The following is a 25,108-nucleotide window of genomic DNA, read 5'->3' as shown; positions in this document are numbered from 1 at the left end:
AAGGATTCTGGAGGCAACCAAACCCGGGTTTATTTCCCATTCTCACCACTCACTAGCTGAGTATACATGGAGTTGCTGAAACCTCTCTGAGCCTGTTTTTCCTCATCTGTGAAATGGAAATAATAATGCCTATATCAAAAGGCTATAATTAGAATTTGATGAGTCTGTGAGTGTTCAACAGCACAGGGTATATTAGAAATGTTTACTTTTATCTCTGTTCAATTTCATCTCTTCTGTTTTGCGTATTTTAGCTCAATTTTGTCCCATTCTGTAGTGTTAATTTGAATTTTCAGTCTATTAGTCTTAGTGTTAGCTTTGTACTTTTTACAAATTTTGTGCCTGCCTTCTACAAATGTCCCTGATTAAAAGACTAAGACAGGTCAGAGTTAAGTTTCAAGCCCTCACACATACCACCAGAAACATCTTCCAGGCATCATATTACTCTGTTAAGCAGTAGAGTTTGTGTATCATTGCTCAACTAGTCATACATTTATCTACCTATATCTCAAATGAGCCACATTTCTGGGCTCTGGCCACAATGATAACATAAAAAACTGTCCAATTTACTCACTTATTTTTACCAGAAAGATTTTCTTTTTACTCAAGCTTTCCAACCTTGCAAATGATTTAACTTAATACTTTTTACTTACTTTTCAAATGAATATTTTCCATCATTAACTTGTTCTAGAGGATTCTGCAATCTTTTCAGTTCTTCCTGTGAAAAAGAAAAGATATATCTTACAAATTGTCACCAGCTACTTCCAAGCAATACTATTCAAGCATAACTGTTAGCAAAATTGATACAACACAACATTAAGAGTTCTGGACTGCACTTTGGGAGGCCGAGGCGGGTGGATCATGAGGTCAGGAGATCGAGATCATCCTGGCTAACACAGTGAAACCCTGTCTCTACTAAGAATACAAAAAAATTAGCCAGGCTTGGTGGCGGGTGCCTGTAGTCCCAGCTACTCGGGAGGCTGAGGCAGGAGAATGGCGTGAACCCAGGAGTTGGAGCTTGCAGTGAGCCAAGATTGCGCCACTGCACTCCAGCCTGGGCAACAGAGTGAGACTCCAACTCAAAAAAAAAAAAAAAAAAAAGAATTCAGGACTTTGCGATGGTTAAGTGTTTAAACACACAAAAATACAACATGATCCTTGATCAAATTAGAATATAATATTGTCACTCAAATTGTGTGATTTTTTTTTTTACTCACTAATGTTTCCTATTATTTTTTCAGAGTTTGGATATGTTTACATAGATCCACCCACACTCTTTCCAAATTCACTTACTCAACAGTATTGTCATTGCTGGTTGCTGGGTAAGAGACTCTAATGACTGCATGCTGCATTTGGCCATTCAGCAACCCTCCTCTCTTGTCTCTTAGTAACTCTTGGCAACCTCTTCTCCATAGCCCACGTGCTCAGACACACACATACACACATACACCATCCCTGAATTCCAGGCATTTGCAGTCTCTGTAATCTCATTTCTCTGGCCACAGAGGTGTGACAGGATTTGGCCCAGGTTCCTGGTGAGACTCCCTTCTTCAGTCTTATCAATCATGGCAGGATTTAAGGAAGACTCACAGAACCCTGTTCCTGGGAAGACCACCATTCCCGGAGGCCACGCTATCTACCATACCATTTACCACACCACTTACCCCCACCAGAAATTGTCAAAGTGACCAGTCCCAAGGGGAAGCCGCAGTTAGAAATAATTATTCAATTACATCCAAAAGACCATCAGGACTAGTCTCTACATGATTATAACCCACCAGACACCCAAGTCTCCTAGATCACCTCTCCCATCACGCAATCTCTTAAACCCATACTGCATTCCAGAATGTGGCCTAATCACCCACTTCTCCCCAATCCTTCCAACCTTTCCAGTGGGTCCTTTACAGTCTGTCATCAGCAAAATCCTGTATCCCCCCAACTTCTTTGAATATACCCTTAATTATGTTGTTCTAACTAAACTATGCCTCACTGTTCTGGGAAGCTAAGTTTTTGTTAGAGCAAGAAGAGCAAAGAATTGTTCAGAAAAGAGGTCTAGTATATAGAGGATTTTGCAGATGGAAAAGTTGGCTGAGTCCCTGAGCCCACTTTCTCTCCTGCAGTCCTCTTAAGAGGTGGCCATTTCTTCCCCAAATGCTACATACTACATGGTGTGGAGGTTGAGTGGGACCCTCTTTGCTCCTCATTGCTGCTTTCAGATCTTCCCCACTCCTACAAAACCTCTGGAAACAGGCCAGCTGCCAGTCCTAGCCATCTGTCCTCTTCTCTATCTATCCTAACTCCTCAGGGGATCTCAGCCGGTCTCACAGCTTCTATTTTACATTTGTACTTGATCTCTTCTCTAAACTTCACTCTTCTGCATCCACCCTGCCTACTTGACAGTTCCATGCACATGTCTGACAAGCATCTCAAGCTCAAAACCAAAATGTTGATTTCCCTGCTTATACCCTCCTACCCAAGCCTCCTTCTTCACAGCTTCTTCCTCATTTTAGCAAATGGCATCACTATTCACCAAGCTATGAAGAGTTAAACCTGAGAACCAGACTTTACTCATTTCTTCCTCTTACCATTTATAGTCAATCAATGAGCTAATCTTATTGACCCCACTTTCAAAATATATTTGGAACTTGGCCACCTCTCAGTCTGGTCTAAGCCAACCATGGTAGTCTTCTAATTATTGCCCTGCTTCCTATGTTAGGCTGCATCAGTCACTTCTCCTTACATCAACCTGAGTGGTCTTGTAGTACCTGAGTTTTCTTTTTTAATTAGAGTATAATTTACAAAGTATGAAATGCACCTTATAAGTGTACAATACAGTGAGTTTTATCAAATGCTTCCATTGGTGGAGTTACAGCCAAAACAATATATAGAACATTTATCATTCCCAGGAAGTTCCTTTGTTCCCCTTTACAATCAATTTTCCTCTCCCAAAGGCACCCCTGTTCTGATTTCTATCTGTGTAGATTAGTTTTGCCTGTTCTAGACTTTCGTATAAATTTATCTATTCTCTTGTGTCCAGCTTAATTAACTCAACATTATATTTTGACATTTGTCCATGCTGTCTGTTGCATATATCAGTAGCTCATTTCTTTTTATTGCTGAGTAGTTTTCTATTGTATACATACACAACAATCCATTCTCCTGTTAATGGGCATTCTAATTGTGTTCATATCCATATGGCCTAGTATGAATAAAGCTGCTATGATCATTGCTGTGCAAATCTGTTTGCACAACAAGTCTGTTGGGCAAGTGTGTTTGTGGACGTGTTTTCATTTCTCTTCAGTAAATATCTAGGAGTGAAATTGCTACCTCATGAGGTAAATACATGTTTAACTTTTAAAGAAACTTCCACAGTTTTCTAAAGTGGTTGTGCTGTTTTATATTCCAACCAGCAATGTAAGAGAAGTCTAGCTGCTGTACATTCCCACCAATATTCAATGTCAGTCTTTTTCACTTTAATTATTCTCCTGGATTTGTGATATCTTACTGTGATTTCAACTTGCATTTCTCTGATAATTAATAATGTTGATATTTTTTGCATTTGTTTTTAACTGAGTTATATGTCTTATTTTTTGAGCAGTAGAAATTCCTTATATATTATGGGGTACAACTCTTTTGTCAGATGTATGTGTTGCTAATATTTCTTCCCAACCAATATATTTTGACAAGCAAATCTTTTCATTTTGATGCAATGCAATTTATTGTTTTATTTTATTTTTGTTATTTAGTATTTTCTGTGTCCTAAGAAATATTTTCCTGCCCCCAAATATAGTCTCCTATATTTTCTCTTAGAAAATGTATAGTTCATTTACATTCAGGTGTATGGTCAATTAATTTTTGTGTGTGGTGTGTAGTAAGAATTGAGATCAATTTTTCTTCATATGAATATGAGCGTAAGTCTACTAAATGGGGCTTCCATATAAACTATTGTTTTTCTGATACCAAAAAAAAAAAAAAAAAAAGATTCAGCTGGCATGTGGCTTTTAATGTTTGGTCTTCCTTCTTCTTCCTGCCTGGATCATAGTAGTGAAATCCAGGGTGCAAAAGCCATTGTGCCTATAAGGAGGAAAACCACACATTAAAGATAATAAAATAGAAAGACAGAAGGTACCTAGGACCCTGATGAAACCATGGAGCTGCCACTTCAACTCTGATCTACCAACATCTGAACATACTTGTCATGCAAGAAGATCAACCTACTAATTTCTTGATTCATCATAGTTAAACAAATATAGATAAGTGATGTTTTCTTCTTCATAATTCAATGGTTTTCCATCACTTTTGGAATGAAATCCAAACTCAAAACCACGGCCTATAGAGCCCTATGTAGCACGAACCCCCACCTACCTCTCTGACCTCATTTCCTACCACCCTCTATACTACAACCCACACTTGTCTAGCCATATTGGTCTCGGGGTGTTTCAGAAACAGCCACAGTTGCTCCCTTTTAGATCATTTATCTTCGCTGTTCCTTGTACACCGAACATTAATTCTGTGCACAATTACAGTCAACATTACCCTCACATGGCTTCCTCACTTCATCCAGGTGTTTGCTCAAATACTGCCTTCTCAAAAAAGCCTTCCTTGATTGAACTCTCTAAAATGTCACCCATCACTTGTGGTATATTTACCATGCTTTACGCTCTTATTCACTTCTTTATGATCTTCATCACTTCCTAATGTATTTGTGTTTGATTGTCTCCATTCACTACATTGTAGGCACCATGGAAGTAGATTTTTCGTCACATCCACCACTATATTTTCAGTGCCTAGAATAGTGCCCAGCACATAGTAGTTGCTCAACCAATGTTAATTATTTAATCTTTACCTTAGGATTTGGAAAAGAACTTCAGTTTATTCTTCTGGATTTTGGAGTGTTAGGATTTTGAAGTGTGAGGGACACTGGAACTGTGACAGAAGTATTTGCATCTGTGACAGGTACTAACTGAAGGAAAAATATAATACAGCAAAGAGGATGCAGACAAAGGAAAAAGAGCCAAGAGGCCAGAGCCAGGGTGATGCTGTGAACATCTGTTTCAAACTGAAGCTTGAAACCAGCACATTGATGGACTTTTCAGTTTTATCAATAGATTCTACTTATTTTTTATTTTATTTCATTTCATTTTTTTTGAGACAGAGTATCACTCTGTCACCCGGGCTGGAGTACAGAGGCAGGAGAATCGCCTCAGCCTCCCGAGTAGCTGGGATTACAGGCACCCACCACCGTACCCGGCTAATTTTTTGTGTTTTTAATAGAGATGGGGTTTCACCATGTTGGCCAGGCTGGTCTTGAACTCCTGACCTCATGATCTGCCTGCCTCGGCCTCCCAAAGTGCTGAGATTACAGGCATGAGCCACTGCTCCCGGCCAGATTCTTTCACTTTAAAAAAACACTTTCAGTTGAGGTTTCTGTTTTGTTTCATTGTTGTTTTTTATACAAGTGAAAGAATCCTGAGAAGTTACCATGTGAGCCATAACCTAGGACTAGTGAATACAAAATTCTAAGATGAGCCATAGCATTATAAAAATTTCAGAACTAAGCTGTTGTTTGCTTGCTTTGTTTTGGCCATGTCTTTTTTTAAAAATTTTTATTATTATTATACTTTAAGTTCTAGGGTACATGTGCACAATGTGCAGGTTTGTTACATATGTATACATGTGCCATGTTGGTGTGCTGCACCCATTAACTCGTCATTTAACATTAGGTATATCTCCTAATGCTATCCCTCCCCCTCCCCCCCACCCCACAACAGTCCCTGGAGTGTGATGTTACCCTTCCTGTGTCCATGTGTTCTCATTGTTCAATGTTTTGGCCATGTCTTTTAAAAATGTCTTTTTCAGAACACTGACGGGGCCAGGTGCGGTGGCTCACGCCTATAATCCCAACACTTTGGGAGGCCAAGGCAGGTGGATCCCTTGAGGTCAGGAGTTCGAGACCAGCCTGGCCAACAAGGTGAAGCCCCCTCTCTACTAAAAAATACAAAAAAATTAGCCGGGTGTAGTGGTGAGCTCCTGTAGTGCTGGACCTCGTCCTCCCAAAGTGCTGGGATTACAGGTGTGAGCCACGGTGCTTGGCGGTGAATTACTTTTTATGTATGTTGTGGTGAGGTAGGGATTGAGATTTATTATACAGTGTCTATATAAAACACTGTATATTTTGCTACTGGATCTCTTTTTTATATAATGGAATGAAAGAGAAATACAATTTAGAATTTAGTAGTAGGGTATATTTGCCCCTTTTGATGTAATAGTACACTACTTTTCATCAACAATAACAACTCATAAGTCTTAATGAGGTCATTTGTTTTGCTTTGGCTGGTAGAAGCTTAAGCAAAATTAAATATTTAATTGCCACAAGGATTCTTTTTAGGCAGTTAGGACAATCATTCCCCACCTCTTTAACTACATGATCTATAAACATCTTTATTTTTGTTTTAACTCTGTTATCACATTTGTGATATTTATAGTAAGTGAAAGCAAATATCTACCATATAGGCAGAGTAATTATAATAGGTAGAAAGATAGAGATGATAGATGATAGATAGATAGATTATCCTTTGCAATCTTTAACACGTCACTTTATTTTTAGGGTAAAACTTACTCTTTAGTCCTATAGACTCTGGTTCCATATTCTAAGAATAAGCCTCCACATTTATCCTCTATTTTCCCCTACACTTCCTACCTATTTTTTTTTTATCATATCACACCGCACCTCCAATGACATAAGTAACAAATCTAGGTCATATATTGTCTCGTGTTGCTTAATAACAAGGATATGTCCTGAGAAATTTGTCATTAGGAGATTTCATCATTGTGTGAACATCAGAGTATGCCTACACAAACCTAGATGGTATAGCCTACTACACACCCGGGCTATGTGATACAGCCTATTGCTTCTGGGCTACAAACCTATAAAGCATATGTTACTGTAAGAAAATTATAACACAACGGTAAATATTTGTGTATCTAAACATATCCAAATCTAGAAAAAGCACAGTAAAAATATTGTATTGCAACCTTTGTAATGTTATGTTGTTATGGGTTGTATATGTGATCAATATTGGCCAAACGTCATTATGCAGTGCAGGACTGGAAATGGTCAGACTTGAAGCTGCTCTGATACAGAAAGGAAATAGTTTGAATGAGAAATCTTAACTATTCTTAAAAACCAAAGGTGAATTTTTAGGTTGTAATTTTTTCTTCCCCCTGCATCATGATTAGAAAAGAAATGGAGCTACTGCCAGTCCTGGCACTTTCTCCTCCAAGATGTGGCTGTGGCATGCTTTCTTCTATTCTTTTTTTCTCTGGGGACTTAGGGTGCATAAAGAAAAGCATTTTTGCAATTTGTGCCAGCCACTCTCCTTTCCTTGGATATTTCATTGCAGAAAGCTTGCTGGGTGGGGAGGGCTTTGATGCAGTACTTTATTCAATATCTGAGTATCCACATTCTAGGAAATCATATTAAACATAAGGTCAATGACTAACAAGAGCTTTCTGAGCAGCTGCTCTGCTGACAATTTGGAGGATTGATTTCATCATTTGGTTATTTAAGCTAACTATACAAAAACACTTCAATTCAATTGGCCTGGAAGTTCCAAACCATGTCCTCATTTTCTCAGAGATGGATAAGCAAGTCAAATTACTCCACAGATCTTCACTCAGAGTTTCATCCTTTGCGAAAGCCTTGTTTTATTTTACTATTAAAAGCAAACACAAATAGCTCTATCCCATCATTGGTTTCTCTTGCTACTCCCATTTGTCTCTGATTTTATATCTGGCAATACCATTTTCTTACTAGAAAACAATGCCATTTTTCTACTAGCTCCCTGTTGCTGTCAGGATGGATTCCAAACTCCTCAGCCAAGGTCTGTGTGACACGGCCAAGCCTGCCTCTCTCCACTCCACCTCATTGACCCCTGCACACACTTCTTCTCTGAGCCCAGTCAAATGATTCATCACAAAATCCCAGAACTCACGTGCCTACTGGACATTTCAGTGACAACATGTCTCTAACTCTTCTACTGATCCACACCATTCTTCTTTCGGGAAGACCCCAATTTTCCCCTCCTCCAAGCAGATATTTCTAACCCAAAAAGAAAGTTGAGTACCCCACCCTCCTTCCTCAGCAACCTCTGGTGATCCTTATTTTTAGTATTTACTCTTTACCTGCCTCCCCCACTCAGCTTTTCAAGGTCAGGGATGGTAACTTACTCACTTTGATGTGCCTATTCCCAGAATGAGTTATTGAAGAGGTGCTTGACATTATCTGTTGAATAAGTGAATGTGTTATTCTAAGAGGAAAAGAAACTTTAGTAGCTTAATGGCCCAAAAAATCCCAAGTAATTTTATATCATCTGCTGACTATTGTCTGCCTGTCAGATACAGTCTTTACTCTTCTCCATTCTTCCCTGTGTCTGAGAGGCTCATAATTTTGGACTTTATCTATTAGACCTTTTATTCTATGGCCCTGGGGGATGTTTGAGCAGAGGGAGGCACTGGCATGAGACCAGAGGGTAGCAGAAGAAAGAAGTTGAATATTTTTTCTCTCTGTTCTCGTCTCTTGCTGGAGCACAGGTTGGACATAACTAATGGCCATAGTTTCCACAGAGTGGCCTTTCCCACAAGATAGTGCATATTCCCATAACTGCTCCATTTTCTCACCCCTCCAAGACCTACCCTTTGTTCCTCTTCCTTCCTTTGCCCCATCCAACTATTGATAACACCAGATGCTCCCTTCTTCCTTGCGGCTTCTCCTCTACTCCACCACATCTATGTAAATAGTCACTTCATTAAACTCTCCATCGCCATTTTACGTGAGTTGTCTCTGAATCCAGAAACTTCAAGAATCCTAAGTTTCTTTTGTATGCCCTGTCTTTGCAATTCTTTTTCTATAAACCAATAAACTTAACTAATCATATTAATTAATCATATTATTTACCAGAAGAACATGTGTGTTTGATAATTAATCTTTATAGGAGAAGCTATCACTACTCAAGAACCTGAACCTGGTTCGGTTCGACTTACCAAATAATAGGACAATTTCTACTATGCTCTATTTGCTTCTTTTCTTTTAAATGTAGGCTAGACCTCTCTGCAAAATACAAGTTGAATTATTCAAGTACAATCCAGACACACAGCATTCCAGAATCCTTAATCCCATTTCTCCAAATGAAGTCTGTGTTATGAGTGGCAAAGGAATCTAGGCTACACTGTTATGGTGAAAAATTACTATTTCCCACTGTTACAAGAGTTGTTCTAAAGTAACTTGGGTGTGAAACTATTAGAATGAATGGTGGGTATTGAATTTTGTTCTTTTGTGTCTGGCTTCACCCTCCTGTCTCAATCCTGCAGTCTTTTCTTCTGTCACAGACAGTGAAATAGCTAAGAGGTTAGACAAGCCCATCACTGTGGCTGCTTAGTCAGCTCCTTGACCTGCCCAATAATAAAACACTGTTCTGGTTTGTTTTTTATTTTTCCTCCTTTTTCAATCTCTACCGCTTCTATTGTCTAAGCAAGCAGCGTATGTTCTTTGGACAGGTTTAAAATCAGAAATCCAATCAAAATTGCTTTTTCTTTAAAGTACACTTGTCCACTTGTTTCTAAATGCCAACCTTTTAACTTTTCTGACTTACATCATGATCATTTGATCCCAGCATATCCCAGAGCATTTAAGTTAACTTAAAATGTGAAAACAATCTGCAATTTACTTCACTGTGTAGCTGTGGGTGACAAAACCTGTGCCACTTACATAAATCAGGTTTTTTGTGTTGGAAATAATTATATATTAACCTAAGGGCAACTATTTAACAAGAATTAAAAACCGAAATCACTTTTGATGCTTTTGACCATTCAATAATTTCATTATATATTACCAGGCTTCCTCACCCGCTCCCCTCCATCCGTTTTTTAATGGAAGTGTAATAAGGGCACTAAAAACAGGGTTACTAATGTTTGCATAATTTGGAAAAGTAGAAGACATAAAATCTATAGTAATTTTAGCTCCGCATCATTAAACATGAAATATTGATTATTGCTCTTTGCAACAGAATTTATGAAGCTAGCTAGGCTGCTGTGTCCACATTAAGTGATTCTGATGCTTTGCCCTCAGACCTCAGTGGCTGTAAATGATGCTCCTTGGTGACAACTGGGAGGCTGGTATTCTGATCCACAGCCTTAAGAGATACATTTCCCAGATTAGACCAGGAATGACCCAGCTGCACAGCCCAACTTCAGAAAATTAAATTGGAGGGAGTCCAAACCTCTGTTGAAATAACTGTGTGAATTACAATGCTTCCACAGGCCTTGTTATAATGTAAAAGTGCTTTACGATTTACTGCCATTTCCCTTCTATCCCTGCTGTGAATATGGGCATTAATAGTCATCTCATATATTTAAAGGCAAAAAGGCATCAAAAATAAAAATGCAAGATTCATGTATTCTCCCTTTGGAAAGCAAGGACTAAATTCCTTGTTTTTTTTTGTTTTTTGTTTTTTGTTTTTGCAAAAGGAGCATACATTTTGTTTATGTATTATGCATTAATGTTTTCTATGCCTGGCAAACCTGTAAATTTCACACAGAGAAGTTACCTTGCATCTAAACACGAATTTCTTTGGGAGGAAAAAAATGGCAAATAGGACATCAACAGCTCATTTAAAGGATTCATTCAGTTAAGTTATAGGCACATGAAGCATACATGAGGTAGTAGTCTTAAAAAGAGATTTGCCTGTTTCTAACACTTTAAGGACATTTTGAATGTCCAACAACATTCAGAAGGACTGTGATCTTACAGCAGTAATCACTGAGTGAGGTAGTCCTGGGCCTTATTACACTTGTCGACAGTGGACTTATTAACATTACCTGCCTTCTACATTGTAAACTTAGAAACTTACAAACATAAGATGTGCCTATGAAAATTGAAAATTGTTGTGATAGCTCATTATTCTTGTTTGACCAATCAGGCTATGTTCATAAACATTAGGACATAAAAGCTTTTGCCTGCCACATGTGAAAATGTCAAACACCCGATCTAAGTGGAAACATAGCAAGTATAAACCTAATTTGGACTGGTTAAGTCATTGTCCCTGGTAACCTTGGATCTGAGATAATTTCAGTCCCTGAGATCTTCCAAGAGTAGATGGGTACTTCTGGAAGGGTACACTTACAGCTAGATCATTCAAGCCAGCTCTTTGCCCTAATCTGAATAAGCACCAGAAAACTGCAATCCACTCGCACTGGATCCAGGATTGTTAGACAGGATAAGCCAGCCCAGTGCTATTGTGAAAAATACCCTTCAGGCTTAAATATTCCCCTCTCCTTTCCATAAGTAGTACATGGTCTCAAAACTTTTGCTAGTTTTAGATCATGACATTCAAAAACTATCATTATAGAATGAAGAACCAGCTCATTACAAGATGTCTAACCACTTCCATTAAATCTAGGATACCAGAAATTGAAACACTACTAGTAAAATTTTTTAAGTGGTCTCTTTGCTCAATGTTAATTCAGCTTAACAGCAGGACAACTATAAAAATACAACTGAGATCAAAATATAGGTATAGGCACAAGGGTGTAGATATTTTTACATTTCATATATTTCTGCCTTCTGAGAAAATTATCCTAGAGACCATGCTTCAAGATGAGAACACAAGTACAAATAAGCACAGAAGCCAACAAATAAATACCTCTCAGAAAGCAGACAAAATAGCAAATGTGGATATGTGAATCCATACACCAACTCCAGGTTTCTTGCACCAAAGCACAAAAACAAAGTGCAGGCAATCAGAACAACATGTAACTCCCAAATTGTTTATACCTGATTCTGGAATGAATTTTGTTGTAGTGTAGCAAACACCATCCAGATTAGATTTTTTTGCTTAGCCGCGTTAGAAAATGAGTTTGCATTTCTTATATATTTACTAAGTGATGTTGTGAAGAAGCAATCCAAATGCATGCTGGTAAGAGCTCCTAAAATGCCCTGCAGCCCCTCATACCGATCTATCTCCCCTTTCTATCCCCTCCACTACCACCCTTGTTCAGGGCCTTGATTCTTCTCTCTGGGACTATTTCATTGTGCTACCTAATTGCTTTTCTTTAAGTACATATTCAACAATTTAAAACATTATTATTATTATTATTGTAGAGACAGGGTTATACAGGCTGGTCTCTATCTCCTGGCCTCAAGCAATGTTTTTGCCTTGGCCTCCCGAAGTGCTGGGATTACAGGCACGAATCACCGTGCCTGGCCCATCTCCAATAATTTAACTTTTCTGCTCATAAACACTACTGCTAACTTAAACAAAAACAATCTTCAGGATTAAAAACATTCCTAACTCCCTAGCCACAGGATTGCTTCTCTTATACCTTCTGAAATTCTTCAAAATTCATTTGAAATGTGATTTTATATATTTTAGTATTTCCTTCTGCAACTAATTCTATATCATTTCTTTGAACTATTTTTATTACTACTAACATTAATTGAATTTTACTAGGCTCCAGGCATGTTGCATGAATTATCTCTTAAAAATTATCACCGAAGCCTTATAAAAATAGCAAAATATGCCATTATTATTCCCATTTCTTGGATAAGAAAACATACTTAGGAGAATAAGTAACTTGTCCAAGGTCTTATAGAAGAAATGAGGTGCCAATATAATAAGCAGTCTGATTGCAGAATCTAAACTGTATCATCTGCACTCTTTCTTTTCCCATGAATGACTTGGGACTTACACCAGTGTGAGTAGCAGCAGTATCTCACTCATGGCATTTGTAAAGAAGTTGTAATGTTCTGCAAACTGCTCGGATTTATCATTTAAATTAGATGTGTCACCTAATTACTATCTGATCTTAGAAAGCGACTCCTTCCCTTTAGATCTCAGTTTCATCATGTGTAAGATGATGATGGCAATGCCTACTATACAATACTATGTGGGGATTAACTAAAATAACATATTTAAAGATGTTTTGTGTACTCTAAAGTGCTGGTCATCCATAGAGAGATTCCTTAAGTGTCACACCAAGGATAGCAATTATGTCTTTCTTGTCTTGTCATTCCTGTAGTGCCCAGCTCTGCTCCATTCCTGTGTAATCTTGGGCTGTGTGACTCCTTTGAGTCTCAGTTTTATCATCTGTAAAAGGGGACACTAATTGTACCAAATTTCAAAGCTTGATGATTAAAAATTCAGTCTTGCACCAGGCAAATAGCAGGTGCTCGATGACATTAGTTATTTTAACTATGACATAGATTTTTATTATTATGTATCTCAGCTTCCTCAAAACATGGATGTTAACCTAAGTATCTTCTCCTGGTTCACTCTCAACCCATTTCCCATTAGTTACCCAGTTTTGCCAAATGGCCTCTGGAACACCATCTATTTCTACTGTCCTTATTTGAAAACTTATTGCCTGCCAGAAGGAGCAACCTGAAATGCCAAACTCATCAGGACAGTCAATTCCTTGGAACCTTTCTTGACCCCCCTCACCTAGCAGATAAAGCCTAAGCCCCTGGGTCTGGCAGGACTTCATACTAAGTTCTGAGTGACATGCCCTCTCTTTCCATCCCCAACCAACTTAATTCTCTTGGAACATAAACGTGTCATCAAAACCCAGAATAAGATCATGAACTCAAAAACTTGGGATGAGTCAGTCCAGATGTGGGTTTAAATAAATCAATAAGAGAATCTTTTAAAAAAGAAAGAAAAGGGTCGTAATATATTGCAGTGTCTATATTATCATTAAATAGCACAGCATTACCTCAATTATCTGGAGAGCAGTCTCTAGGAGAGCATTATATATTGGAACAAATCTCTATACCTGGATGTTAAGTCCTATCTGTCCCAGAAGATCTGTCACACAGCTCTCAGCCAACCCCCACCTATTTTACCTGAAAGTTTTCATTTAAAGCCCTCTTTAGGAATGATTCTTTCCCACACAATAATAGTGGGAGACTTTAACACCCCACTGTCAATATTAGGTCAACAAGACAGAAAATTAACAAGGATATTAAGGACTGGAACTCAGCCCTGGACCAAGTGGACCTAATAGACATCTACAGAACTCTCCACCCCAAATCAACAGAATATACATTCTTCTCAGCACCACATAGCACTCTAAAATTGACCGCATAATTGGAAGTAAAACCCTCCTCAGCAAATGCAAAAGAACAGAAATCATAACAAACAGTCTCTCAGACCACAGTGCAATCAAATTAGAACTCAGGATTAAGAAACTCACTCAATGAGCTGAGATCACACCACTACACTCCAGCCTGGGTGACACAGGGAGACTCCATCTCAAAAAAAAAAAAAAAAAAAAAAAAAAAAATCTCTCAAAACGGCACTACACAGAAACTGAACAACCTGCTCCTGAATGACTACTGGGTAAATAAGGAAATTAAGGCAGAAATAAATAAGTTATTTGAAATCAATGAGAACAAAGACACAACATACCAGAATCTCTGGGACACAGCTAAAGCAGTGTTTACAGGGAAATTTATAGCACTAAATGCCCACAGGAGAAAGCAGGAAAGATCTAAAATCGACACCCTAACATCACAATTAAAACAAGAAAAGCGAGAGCAAACAAATTCAAAAGCTAGCAGAAGACAAGAAATAACTAAGATCAGAGCAGAACTGAAAGAGTTAGAGACACAAAAAGATCCTTTAAAAAAATCAATGACTCCAGGAGCTGGTTTTTTGAAAAGATCAACAAAATAGATAGACCACTAGCCAGACTAATAGAGAAGAAAAGAGAGAAGAATCAAATAGACACAATAAAAAATGATAAAGGGGCTATCACCACTGATCCCACAGAAATACAAGCTACCATCAAAGAATATTATAAACACCTCTATGCAAATAAACTAGAAAATCTAGAAGAAATGGATAAATTCCTGGACACATACACCCTCTCAAGACTAAATCAGGAAGAAGTCGCATCCCTGAATAGACCAATAACAAGCTCTGAAATTGAGGCAGTAATTAATAGCCTACCAACCAATAAAAGCCCGGGACCATATAGATTCACAACCGAATTCTACTAGAGGTACAAAGAGGAGGTGGTACCATTTCTTCTGAAACTATTCCAAACAAATAGAAAAGAGGGACTCCTCCCTAACTCATTTTATGAGGCCAGCATCATCCTGATACCAAAACCTGGTAGAGACACAACAAAAAAAGAAAGTTTCAGGCCAATATTCCTGATGAACATTGATGCAAAAAACCTCAGTAAAATACAGGCGAACCGAATCCAGCAGCACATCAAAAGGAACGATTCTTAAACAAGCTTAATTTTATTATTTCCTAGCTTGCAGGAAATAAAAGAATTCATAAGAATGTGATTATCAGAAAACATGAATGAGATAAGGTGATCACAGATTCGATGTGGGGGGAAGAAACAAGAAACTAAAAACCAGATCCTAAACTATATTTTCACTGAACCCATATATAAAGATTTCTACTGCCTGGAATGTCATCTCCTGTTGAAATGTCTCCAAGTTTCCTCATTTGATGTAAGCTTTCACTCCTCGAACTCTTACAGCTGGATGTGGCTATGCTGGGTAGAGCCCTTATGTTGCCCATATAAGATGTCTGGTTCTCCTTACGTAGCCTAAATGTTGGGAGCAGAATCTTTTTTCCCATTAATTCTAAATATCTTTCTAACTTACAAACCCTACTTTGGCCAACTGGGGTGTGCCAGCTACAAACTAGGGGTATGTGGAGCTTGTGGTCAGGCATACATCTTCCCAGAATATCAAGTTTACTTCATGAACAGCAAAAGCATGATTTCAAAATATACTACAAAGTTTGAATTAATTTTAGAGCTAAAATAGGAGGCCTCAAATAACATTTAGGTTTGAATATGGCTATTTTTCCTACACACCCCCAACAATAATACACATAGTCGCTATTTTGTGCCTTTGAGATTTCTGGGTGGAGAAGTTGACAAACACTACCCTGGATAAGACAGAAAGTGAATATCATGTAATTTTTAAGTTAATATGGCTAGAAAGTATGTAATAGTATGAGTTCTATTAACAATGGATAAAGTTTTTTAAAAAGTATTTGTGAAGGTAGCATTCTTCTTTTAAATGCCATAGGCCTTTATTATATTTCCTCATTGCTTGTCAGGGAGGGAGGTGAAATCCATCTATGTCTAACGCCTTCTTTCTGTATGAGATTGTACGAAGCAGGCATCACTGTTTAGGGAAGGGAAAGCTTACTTCTACACTTGATTGCTTATCAGACCCAGTAGATGCTGGGTTTTCTGAGCTTGTATTATAATCTCCTGGATACATCAAGTATCATAAATTTTAGCATCCAGCATAATTCTTAAGTGCACACAGCAATAACTTAAGTGTTAAGAGGAATAGATATTCATTAAAAATATCAAAAAAGACACATGCACTTGTATGTTCATTGCCATGCTATTCACAATAGAAACGACATGGAATTAACCTAGCTGCCCATCAGTGATGGATTGGATAAAGAAAATGTGGTGTATACACATTATGGAATACTACACAGCCATAAAAATGAATGAAATCATGTCCTTTGTAGAAATCTAGATGGAGTTAAGGCCATAATCCTAAGAGAATTAATGCAGGAACAGAAAACCAAACACTGCATGTTCTCACTTGTAAGTGGGAGCTAAATATTAAGCATACCTGGACATAAATAGGTACAATAAACACTGCAGATTATAAGAGGGTGGAGGTAAGGAGGAGAGGGACATGGGATGAAAAAGTACCTATTGGGTACTATGCTTACTACCTGGGTCCAATATACCCATGTAACAATCCTACACATGCACCCCCTGTATCTAAAATGAAAGCTGGAATTTAAAACAAATTAACAAAACTGTGATTGAGGTGGCAAGTAACTCTAATGTGGAAAAAGGAAAAGAAAAAGAGGAGGAGGGGAAGGAGGGGGAGAAGGAGGAGGGGAAGGAGGGGGAGAAGGAGGAGGGGAAGGAGGGGGAGAAGGAGGTGGGGAAGGAGGGGGGAGGAGGAGGGGGAGAGGAGGAGGGGGAGAGGAGGAGGGGGGAGGAGGAGGGGGGAGGAGGAGGGGGGAGGAGGAGGGGGGAGGAGGAGGGGGGAGGAAGGGAGGGGGGAGCAAGGGAGGAGGAGAGGGAGGAGGAGGGGGGAGGGAGGAGGAGGGGGGAGGGGGGAGGAGGAAGGAGGCGGGAGGAGGGGGAGGAGGAAGGAGGGGGGAGGAGGGGAGGAGGGGGAGGAGAGGGGTGGGGGAGGAGGGGAGGAGGGGGGGAGAGGGGAGGGGGAGAGGGGAGGAGGGGGGGAGGGGGGAGGGGGAGGAGGGGAGGAGGGGGGGAGAGGGGAGGGGGAGAGGGGAGGAGGGGGGGAGGGGGGAGGGGGGAGAGGAGGAGGAGAGGGGAAGGGGGCAGGGGAGGAGGGGAGGAGGGGGGGAGAGGGGAGGGGGAGAGGGGAGGAGGGGGGGAGGGGGGAGGGGGGAGAGGGGAGGAGGGGGGGAGGGGGGAGGGGGGAGAGGAGGAGGAGAGGGGAAGGAGAGGAGAGGGGGGAGAGGGGGAGGAGAGGAGAGGGGGGAGAGGGGGAGGAGAGGAGAGGGGGGAGAGGGGGAGGAGAGGAGAGGGGGGAGAGGCGGAGGAGAGGAGAGGGGGGAGAGGGGGAGGAGAGGAGAGGGGGGAGAGGGGGAGGAGAGGAGAGGGGGGAGAGGCGGAGGAGAGGAGAGGGGGGAGAGGGGGAGGAGAGGAGAGGGGGGAGAGGGGGAGGAGGGGGGAGAGGGGGAGGAGAGGAGAGGGGGGAGAGGGGGAGGAGGGGGGGAGGAGGGGGAGGAGGGGGGAGAGGGGGAGGAGAGGGGGAGGGAAGGGGGAGGGGGAGGAGGGGGGAGGGGGAGGGAAGGGGGAGGGGGAGGAGGGGGGAGGGGGAGGAGAGGGGGAGGGGGAGGAGGGGAGGAGGGGGAGGGAAGGGGGAGGGGGAGGAGGGGAGGAGGGGGAGGGAAGGGGGAGGGGGAGGAGGGGAGGAGGGGGAGGAGAGGGGAGGGGGAGAGGGGGAGGAGAGGGGAGGGGGGAGGAGGGGGGAGAGGAGGAGGAGAGGGGAAGGGGGAGGGGGAATAGAGGGGGGAGAGGGGGAGGAGAGAGGGGGAGAGGGGGAGGAGGGGGGAGAGGGAGGAGAGGGGGAGGGGGAGGGGGAGGAGAGGGGGAGGGGGAGGGGGAGGAGAGGGGGAGGGGAGGGGGAGGGGGAGGGGGGAGGGGAGGGAGAGGGGGAGGGGGAGGAGGGAGAGGGGGAGGGGAGGAGGGGGAGGGGAGGGGGAGGGGGAGGAGGGGGAGGGGAGGGGGAGGGGGAGGCGGAGGGGAGGAGGATGAGACTTTGGGGTTGAGTAGAAGCCACAACACAGAAAGCATGAAATTAAAAACAGAAGTTGAGAAAGAACATGAAAAAAAGGGCCGCAAGTAAGAAAACTTTTAGTCATTTAATCATTGTTCCATTCATTGTTTAACAGAAACGTAATCAAGTGTTAGACACTGCTACAGATGGGGCTACAATGGTGGAAGGGGAAGCTATTAAGAAGACACAGCCCCTGTCTTCCTACAGCCTGAAAGGCCCAATATAACCAGAGCGAAGGAAAGGAGTTGTTGAAGACTATTTCTATGCAAAAACTGACTTAAACATTTTGACATTCAGGACAGAATGAGATCAAAGAAGCCTGACTGTTGTATGCACGACAATGGAGCTTGAAAGTGGATATTCTAGAGAGGGCCAAGAAAATGCTAAGAGTGGACCCATGTGCTCACCGCTGGGGAGTTGCTCCTTATTGGCCGACTGGAATGGCATGCCTGTGTGCAGAATGTGGAAAGAGTGATAGAAATGCCACCAAAGTTAAAATGTAAAGTTCCAGGGTGTGGAATAGAGGCTTATTCAGTAAAAAATGGCATTTACTGTCAGAGACAGAGACAAGGCAGGCAGATAGACAAGAAAACAAAAGACAGTGTGGCCAAATCTGCTTTGTCATGTGATGAGGCTATAACACCATTGTGGATTAGAAGTTCCATTTACCCCCTGCATATTATAATTTATTAACAACAACTGAGTACCACACCATGTCTAGTAACATCAAAGGTAGATTGTGCAGAAGATTAAGTCTTTCTTCTATAGATTTATCCATTCTAAACCACATATTAATTTTCTTAAATAGAGATACCCACATCAAAGGGAAAATATTAGGTTTATGTAAACAGACCATCACTTTTTAAAGTCAACAAGAAATTCCCAATGAGATGACTTTATTCTGCTCATATGTGAAATTCCCCATTAGTGCACTATTACATTTCATAATCTTAGTGATTGCCCCAAATTGCTTCATAACAAGTAGACGAACAACATTGATAAGGAGAGGTATTTTATTCCAAACTGAGTTATGTCAGAATTGGTATTTTTTCCTTCAGACAGCTACAGCAGCATGTTCAGAAAGAAAGCCTGCATCCCAAAGAGGAAATTAAATCTCAGCTGAGCTTTCTGCTATTAAAACTACTATTACATCTTTTAGACATGTAATCTCTATGTGCTCAAGATATTGACACAACTGTTATCTAAAAACCAAGTGGAAATAACCAGGGGAAAAATGTTTGGTTTTCTAAAGGTAGAGGATGAGGAAGGAAAGAGATGGAGTAAGAAATTACTGGAACAGAACATGCAATGGAGTCTCTACTATTCAGAATTGCCTAGAATCATGGTGCTAACCCCGCAGTGCACAGTTCACTAAAGCTCTCATCCCCAGCCTGATGACTACTCTTCCCTCTTCTCCCTATTTACATTAAATTGTCTTGCTGACCATTCTTTACCCCTCTCTCTTCAATGAGAAATAGTCATGCTTAATATCTGTAAAGTCTTAAAATTGGGGATTGCATCCTGTATTTTCTGCAACATCCATGTTCTCACCTGTATTGGAAAAGCTCTTCCGAAAATGCATTCCTTTTTCGAAAAAACATTTACAACATAGTCTTTGGGTAAAGGTTCTCCTTTGCTATGTAGAACTCTGGAATAATCCTCTTTGAGTGAGGAATGTTCCCGCCAGAATTAGAAAGAGAAACCTGATGTGTACAATATGCTCCGTCTAGCTAATATTTGTTGAGAATCCATTCCAGACCTGGCTATTTTCTGCCATCAGCAGCTTTGAAGTTCTGAGGTGTGGAGACAGCCATTGAATCCATAATGTCACATTTGGAGTCCATTATAATAACTTCCAGCATTTACCCAGATGTAACTTGAACGAAGCCCAATGCATTCTTGGATATCCCCTTAAGGGAAAGAATCTTGATATTTCATCCCACCATCCCCTATACAAAATAATAAAGATGCTTACTCTAGGTAAGCAGGTCTCAAAAATATCAATATAAGTAGTTATAAACTTTAATAGACCTTGAAATCCAATTATCTACAGTTTCATGGTGGCTAAATAATTTATGATAATTGCAAATTCATTAGATTATAATTTGCCACGGCCAAACCTATGAATTTCCTGATATCTTTAAAAACGTGCATTCTCATGGTGAAACATGGCATTTTGTTTGTTCGTTGCCACCAAAATTGTCTAATTATAACAATTTAGAAAGCATCCCATTACTTAAACCTGGATCATTTGGAGGTTTTCCCTGTTAATGCAAAGACATAAACCTAAGAGCATTGCACCAACTCATTAAGCCTCCTGATTTCAGCAGCTCTCTGGTATTAGCTGGAAGCAATCTACTGTGTGTGCTTAAATGGCATCCTGTTCACCTCTGCTCCACAAACAAAAGCAAATTTAGAGAATGTATACATACATACACATGGACACAACACACACAATACAACATACAACACTTACATAAAACATGTATAGCTTGGTGAGTCATCAGGTAAACTCCTGTGACCATCACCCAAGTCAAAAAATAGAACTTTGCCAAACATGTCACAAGCCCCTTCATATGCCCTATCCTGATTATACTTCCCTCCCTTTCTCCAGAACTAATCAGAATCACAACTTACAAAGCAACCACTTTCTTACATTTCTTATACTTTTCTCACCCAATTGGGCATCCTGAAATGTTATTGTTTAGTCTTACCCATTTCTAAAACTCTTTATTTAAAAATATAGATTTGCAGAAGTTCCAGAAATTTACAGAATGGTCCCACACACCTTTTACTCCTCCTCCCCCAATATTAGCATCTTGCATAACTGTAGTTGTGATATAATTAGAAATATATATTTGGTCTCTTCCTGTGGTTCCTGACGCAGAACTCCTAAAACTCTCATCATTTCCTGAGTGATAGGGGTGATAAGAGCATCTTTCATTATAATATTTGGTCTTAGCTCCTGGCTCCATACATAAGAACTTCTAAGACGCGTAGAATCTTCACAATGATGACTGTCCTTCAGTATTCTAATGAGATGACTGGCACCTGGGCCCCTACATAGCTTCATGATGAGGGCTGGTTGCCAGAGGAACCAACCATGTGAGTAGAGGATTAAAACTTTCAGCCCACCCCAGACCTCTGGAGACGGGAGAGGGACTGGATATTGAATTCAATCACCAGTGGTCAATAACTTAATCCATCCTGCCTAGATAATGGAACCTCCATAAAGCCCCTAAAAAATGGGGTGTGAAGGGCCGGTGAACACTTAAAGGTGCTTGGAGGGTGGCATGCCTGGATAGGACATGGTAGCTCCACATCCCTTCCCACGTACCTTGCCCTGTGCATCTCTTCTATTTGGCTATTTGTGAATTGTGTTCTTTATAGTAAACCAATAATAGTAAGTAAAGTGTTTCCCTGAATTCTTCGAGCTGTTACAGCAAATATCAAACATGAGGAGGGAGTCATGGGAATCCCCAGTTTGTAGCTGGTCAGACAGAAGTATAGATGGCAACCTGGGATTTATGAATGGCATCTGAAGTTGGGGTAGTGTTGGATTGAGCCCTTTAACTTGTGGTATCTATTGCTAACACTAGGTAAATAGCATTAGAATTGAATTGACTGCACCCAGTTGGTGAATTGAATGAACCCAGTTGGTGTCAACAGAGAATTGGAGAATTCCTTGGTGGCAGAAAAAACACCATATTTGGTGTCAGAAGTGTTGTGACTAAAAAGAAACATGTTTTATTCTTTAATAGTATACCATGAAATCCACGAAATTGACATTGATGCAATTCACAAACTATATTTGAATTTCATTAATTATATATTCACTCATTTGTGTGTTTATAATGTTATGAAATTTACATCACATGCATATCTTTGGCTAACAACTACTACGATCAAGATGCATAACTGTTCCATTACCATAAGGCTCCTCGGCTCCCCCCTTACTGCCATAACCACCCCTCCTTTCCCAAATCCTTACCTCTAGTAAATATTACTCTTTTTTCCATCTCTATGATTTCGTTATTTTAAGAACATTCGAGTGAATTTATACATCATGTAACCTTTTGAGGGTGGCTCTTTTTTCACATAATTTTGTGGAGGTCCATTCACTTCGTCTGTATGAATAGTACCTTTTTTACTGTTGAGTTGTATTCCAGGGTATGGATGTGTCACAGTTTGCTTGATCATTCAACCATTGAAGAACATTTAGGTTGTTTCCAATTTTTGGCTATTATAATAAAACTGCTATCAATAGATATAGCTTTATTATAAATCTATCACGTACATATTTTTGTTTGAACACAACCTTCTATTTTTATGAGATAAATGCCAAATTTTATGGGTTATATGTTTTAATTTTAGAAGAAATTGTTAAACTGTTTTCCAGAGTGGCTTTACCTATTTTATTTTCCCACGAGCAATACATGGGTTAATCTGTTTCTCTGCATCCTTGCCAGTGTTTTGTGTTTCCCATTTAAGAAAGAATTTGTTATATATTTAAATTTTTAAAATGTACAGATTCGCCCTTTATGTCTTTCTTTTCCTTATAATTAGTTTGCTCAAGAACTCAGGCAGGTTGACCTGTGGAGTTTGCCAGTCTGGATTTTACTGAGTGTATGCTCATGGTGAAGTTCAACAAGAAACTAGGTTCAAAAGCTTGATTAGATTCTACTTTGATCTTTTGCAGAGGCATTAGGTGGTAGCGTATACTTCCATCAGGAAGTTCATAGTGGTCTACTGTTCTTATATCTCTGCTGATGACAGATTTTGAAGCTCAGTACCTAAATCCATTAATTTATGCCAGATTGAAAATGGTTCTATGTTAATTATATGATTATATTACATGAAACAAATTTATAAAGAAACTTTTCTTTATCTACTGTTTGCTTATTCAGTAGTATATTCATAAAGAAGAAGGACAAATCTTATTTTCTTTTATCAATTTTCAGGATGAAGTGGTTCTTTGTTATCCTGCAAAGGTGGCCAGTTCTCTTTTTAACATCACTAGGAGTTCATGAATGCAAACAAATTTGATAGTTTTATCTTCTTATTAAATATTGGGTATTTCTAATTACTATTATTTCTCCTATTACTATAACTCAAATTGTTCTACTTTGGGGCAGTGGGAGCCTCTCCAAATTGTCTCCTAAGTCCTTTTGACACAACTCTTGCAGCCTCAGCTAACTTTGTGGCTATTTGCTCTGACAAAATGGTCCAGGCTTATATACTTCGTGTCACACACCCAGAGTCAGCCATTTCTTTAAGTCTTGTTTTTTTTTTTTTTAGTGGGAAATGATATTTTAATATTATAATCTGGGGTGTATAAATGATTATTACAGGTTGAGTATCCATTATCTGAAATGCTTGGGACCAGAAATGCTTTTAATTTCTGATTTTTTAAATTTTAGAATATTTGCACATACGTAATGAGATATCTTGGGGATGGGACCCACATCTAAACACAGATTCATTTGTGTTTCACATACACCTTACATACATAGCCTGAGGTAATTTTATACAATACTTTAAATAACTTTGTGCACTCATCACAGGAAGCATAGAATTTTCCACTTGTGGCATCATGTTGGTGCTCAGGAAGTTTTGAACACTGAAGCATTTTGAATTTTGGATTTTCAGATTACAGATACTCAACATGTATTACTGCACTGGTCATTATTTCTAAGACTTTTTGGTAGACAGAGCTGGAACATATATGGTAAAATGCCTCATGGGTGCATTCTGATATTTCTAATTCAATTTCAGGACAGCAGGGTTTTAACTAAACCTTTTTTTACGGTATGTCTGTATCTCCATCTTCCAAACCAGAGTCTTAGTTCTCAAGGATACGTGAGGTGACAGAATTAGAATATTACTTATTCATTCTGCAATTATGTCATACACATAAGAACTTACACATGTAACATCACTAATACTACCACCACTGACTACGATCAATAAAAAGTCACATTTTTACATGTATTATACTCCTTTTTATCCCCCGTTTCTTCAAATAGTTTTGTTATATCTATATAATTGCATATGGCCACTACCTATTATATTCTTTCCTTTTTGACACTAATTTCATCTGAACTTTTTAGTGAGTATATATTGAATGCTTGCCATCACTTCATAGGCTCACATCTCTCTCATCATTTTGGTTGTCTGAAGCTTAGTCTCTAGCAAATTCCTCAAGGACTCTCAGAAGCAAAATCCCTAAAGTTCTTAGATGTTTGTAACAGTTTGTGCTCTGTATACTTGGAAGTTTTGTTTTCAAGTATATAAAATCTTTGGCAAACATGTTCTTTCCTTGAGTAGTATAAATGTTGCTCCATTTTCTTCTGGTATAATGAAAATTTGATGATAATCTAACTTTTCCCGCTAAGTCACATACACTTTTTGCATAGGTATCTAGTGGCTATTTTTCTTTTTCTTTAGAGTTGAATAACTTTACTAGAATATGTCTTGGCATTTATTATTCTGGGTTGGTAATCTCAGGTACATAGAGAGGTCGCTGTTTATAGAAAATTTTTTATTGTAGGGAGGAGCCAAGATGGCCGAATAGGAACAGCTCCCGTCTACAGCTCCCAGCGTGAGCGACGCAGAAGACGGGTGATTTCTGCATTTGCATCTGAGGTACCAGGTTCATCTCACCAGGGAGTGCCAGACAGTGGGCGCAGGTCAGTGGGTGCACGCACCGTGTGCAAGCTGAAGAAGGGCGAGGCATTG

General features: G+C 39.8%; 1 protein-coding gene across 2 annotated transcripts in view; it reads right to left on the bottom strand.

The window, feature by feature from the left end:
* The window catches only part of IQCJ (IQ motif containing J), a 190,041-nt gene that overhangs the window by 19,827 nt on the left and 145,106 nt on the right, over positions 1 to 25,108 (bottom strand). For both annotated transcript variants that reach the window (XM_054481227.2, XM_054481228.2), the window contains exon 2: positions 651 to 715. In XM_054481227.2, the coding sequence (XP_054337202.1) occupies positions 651 to 715 (65 nt within the window). The remainder of the gene's footprint in view (positions 1 to 650; positions 716 to 25,108) is intronic.

Source organism: Pongo pygmaeus, chromosome 2, assembly GCF_028885625.2.
Source record: "Pongo pygmaeus isolate AG05252 chromosome 2, NHGRI_mPonPyg2-v2.0_pri, whole genome shotgun sequence".
In the NCBI taxonomy this organism is placed as follows: Eukaryota; Metazoa; Chordata; class Mammalia; order Primates; family Hominidae; genus Pongo; species Pongo pygmaeus.
The sequence above is the reverse complement of the archived record's forward strand: the minus strand, read 5'-3'. Positions and strand labels throughout refer to the sequence as shown.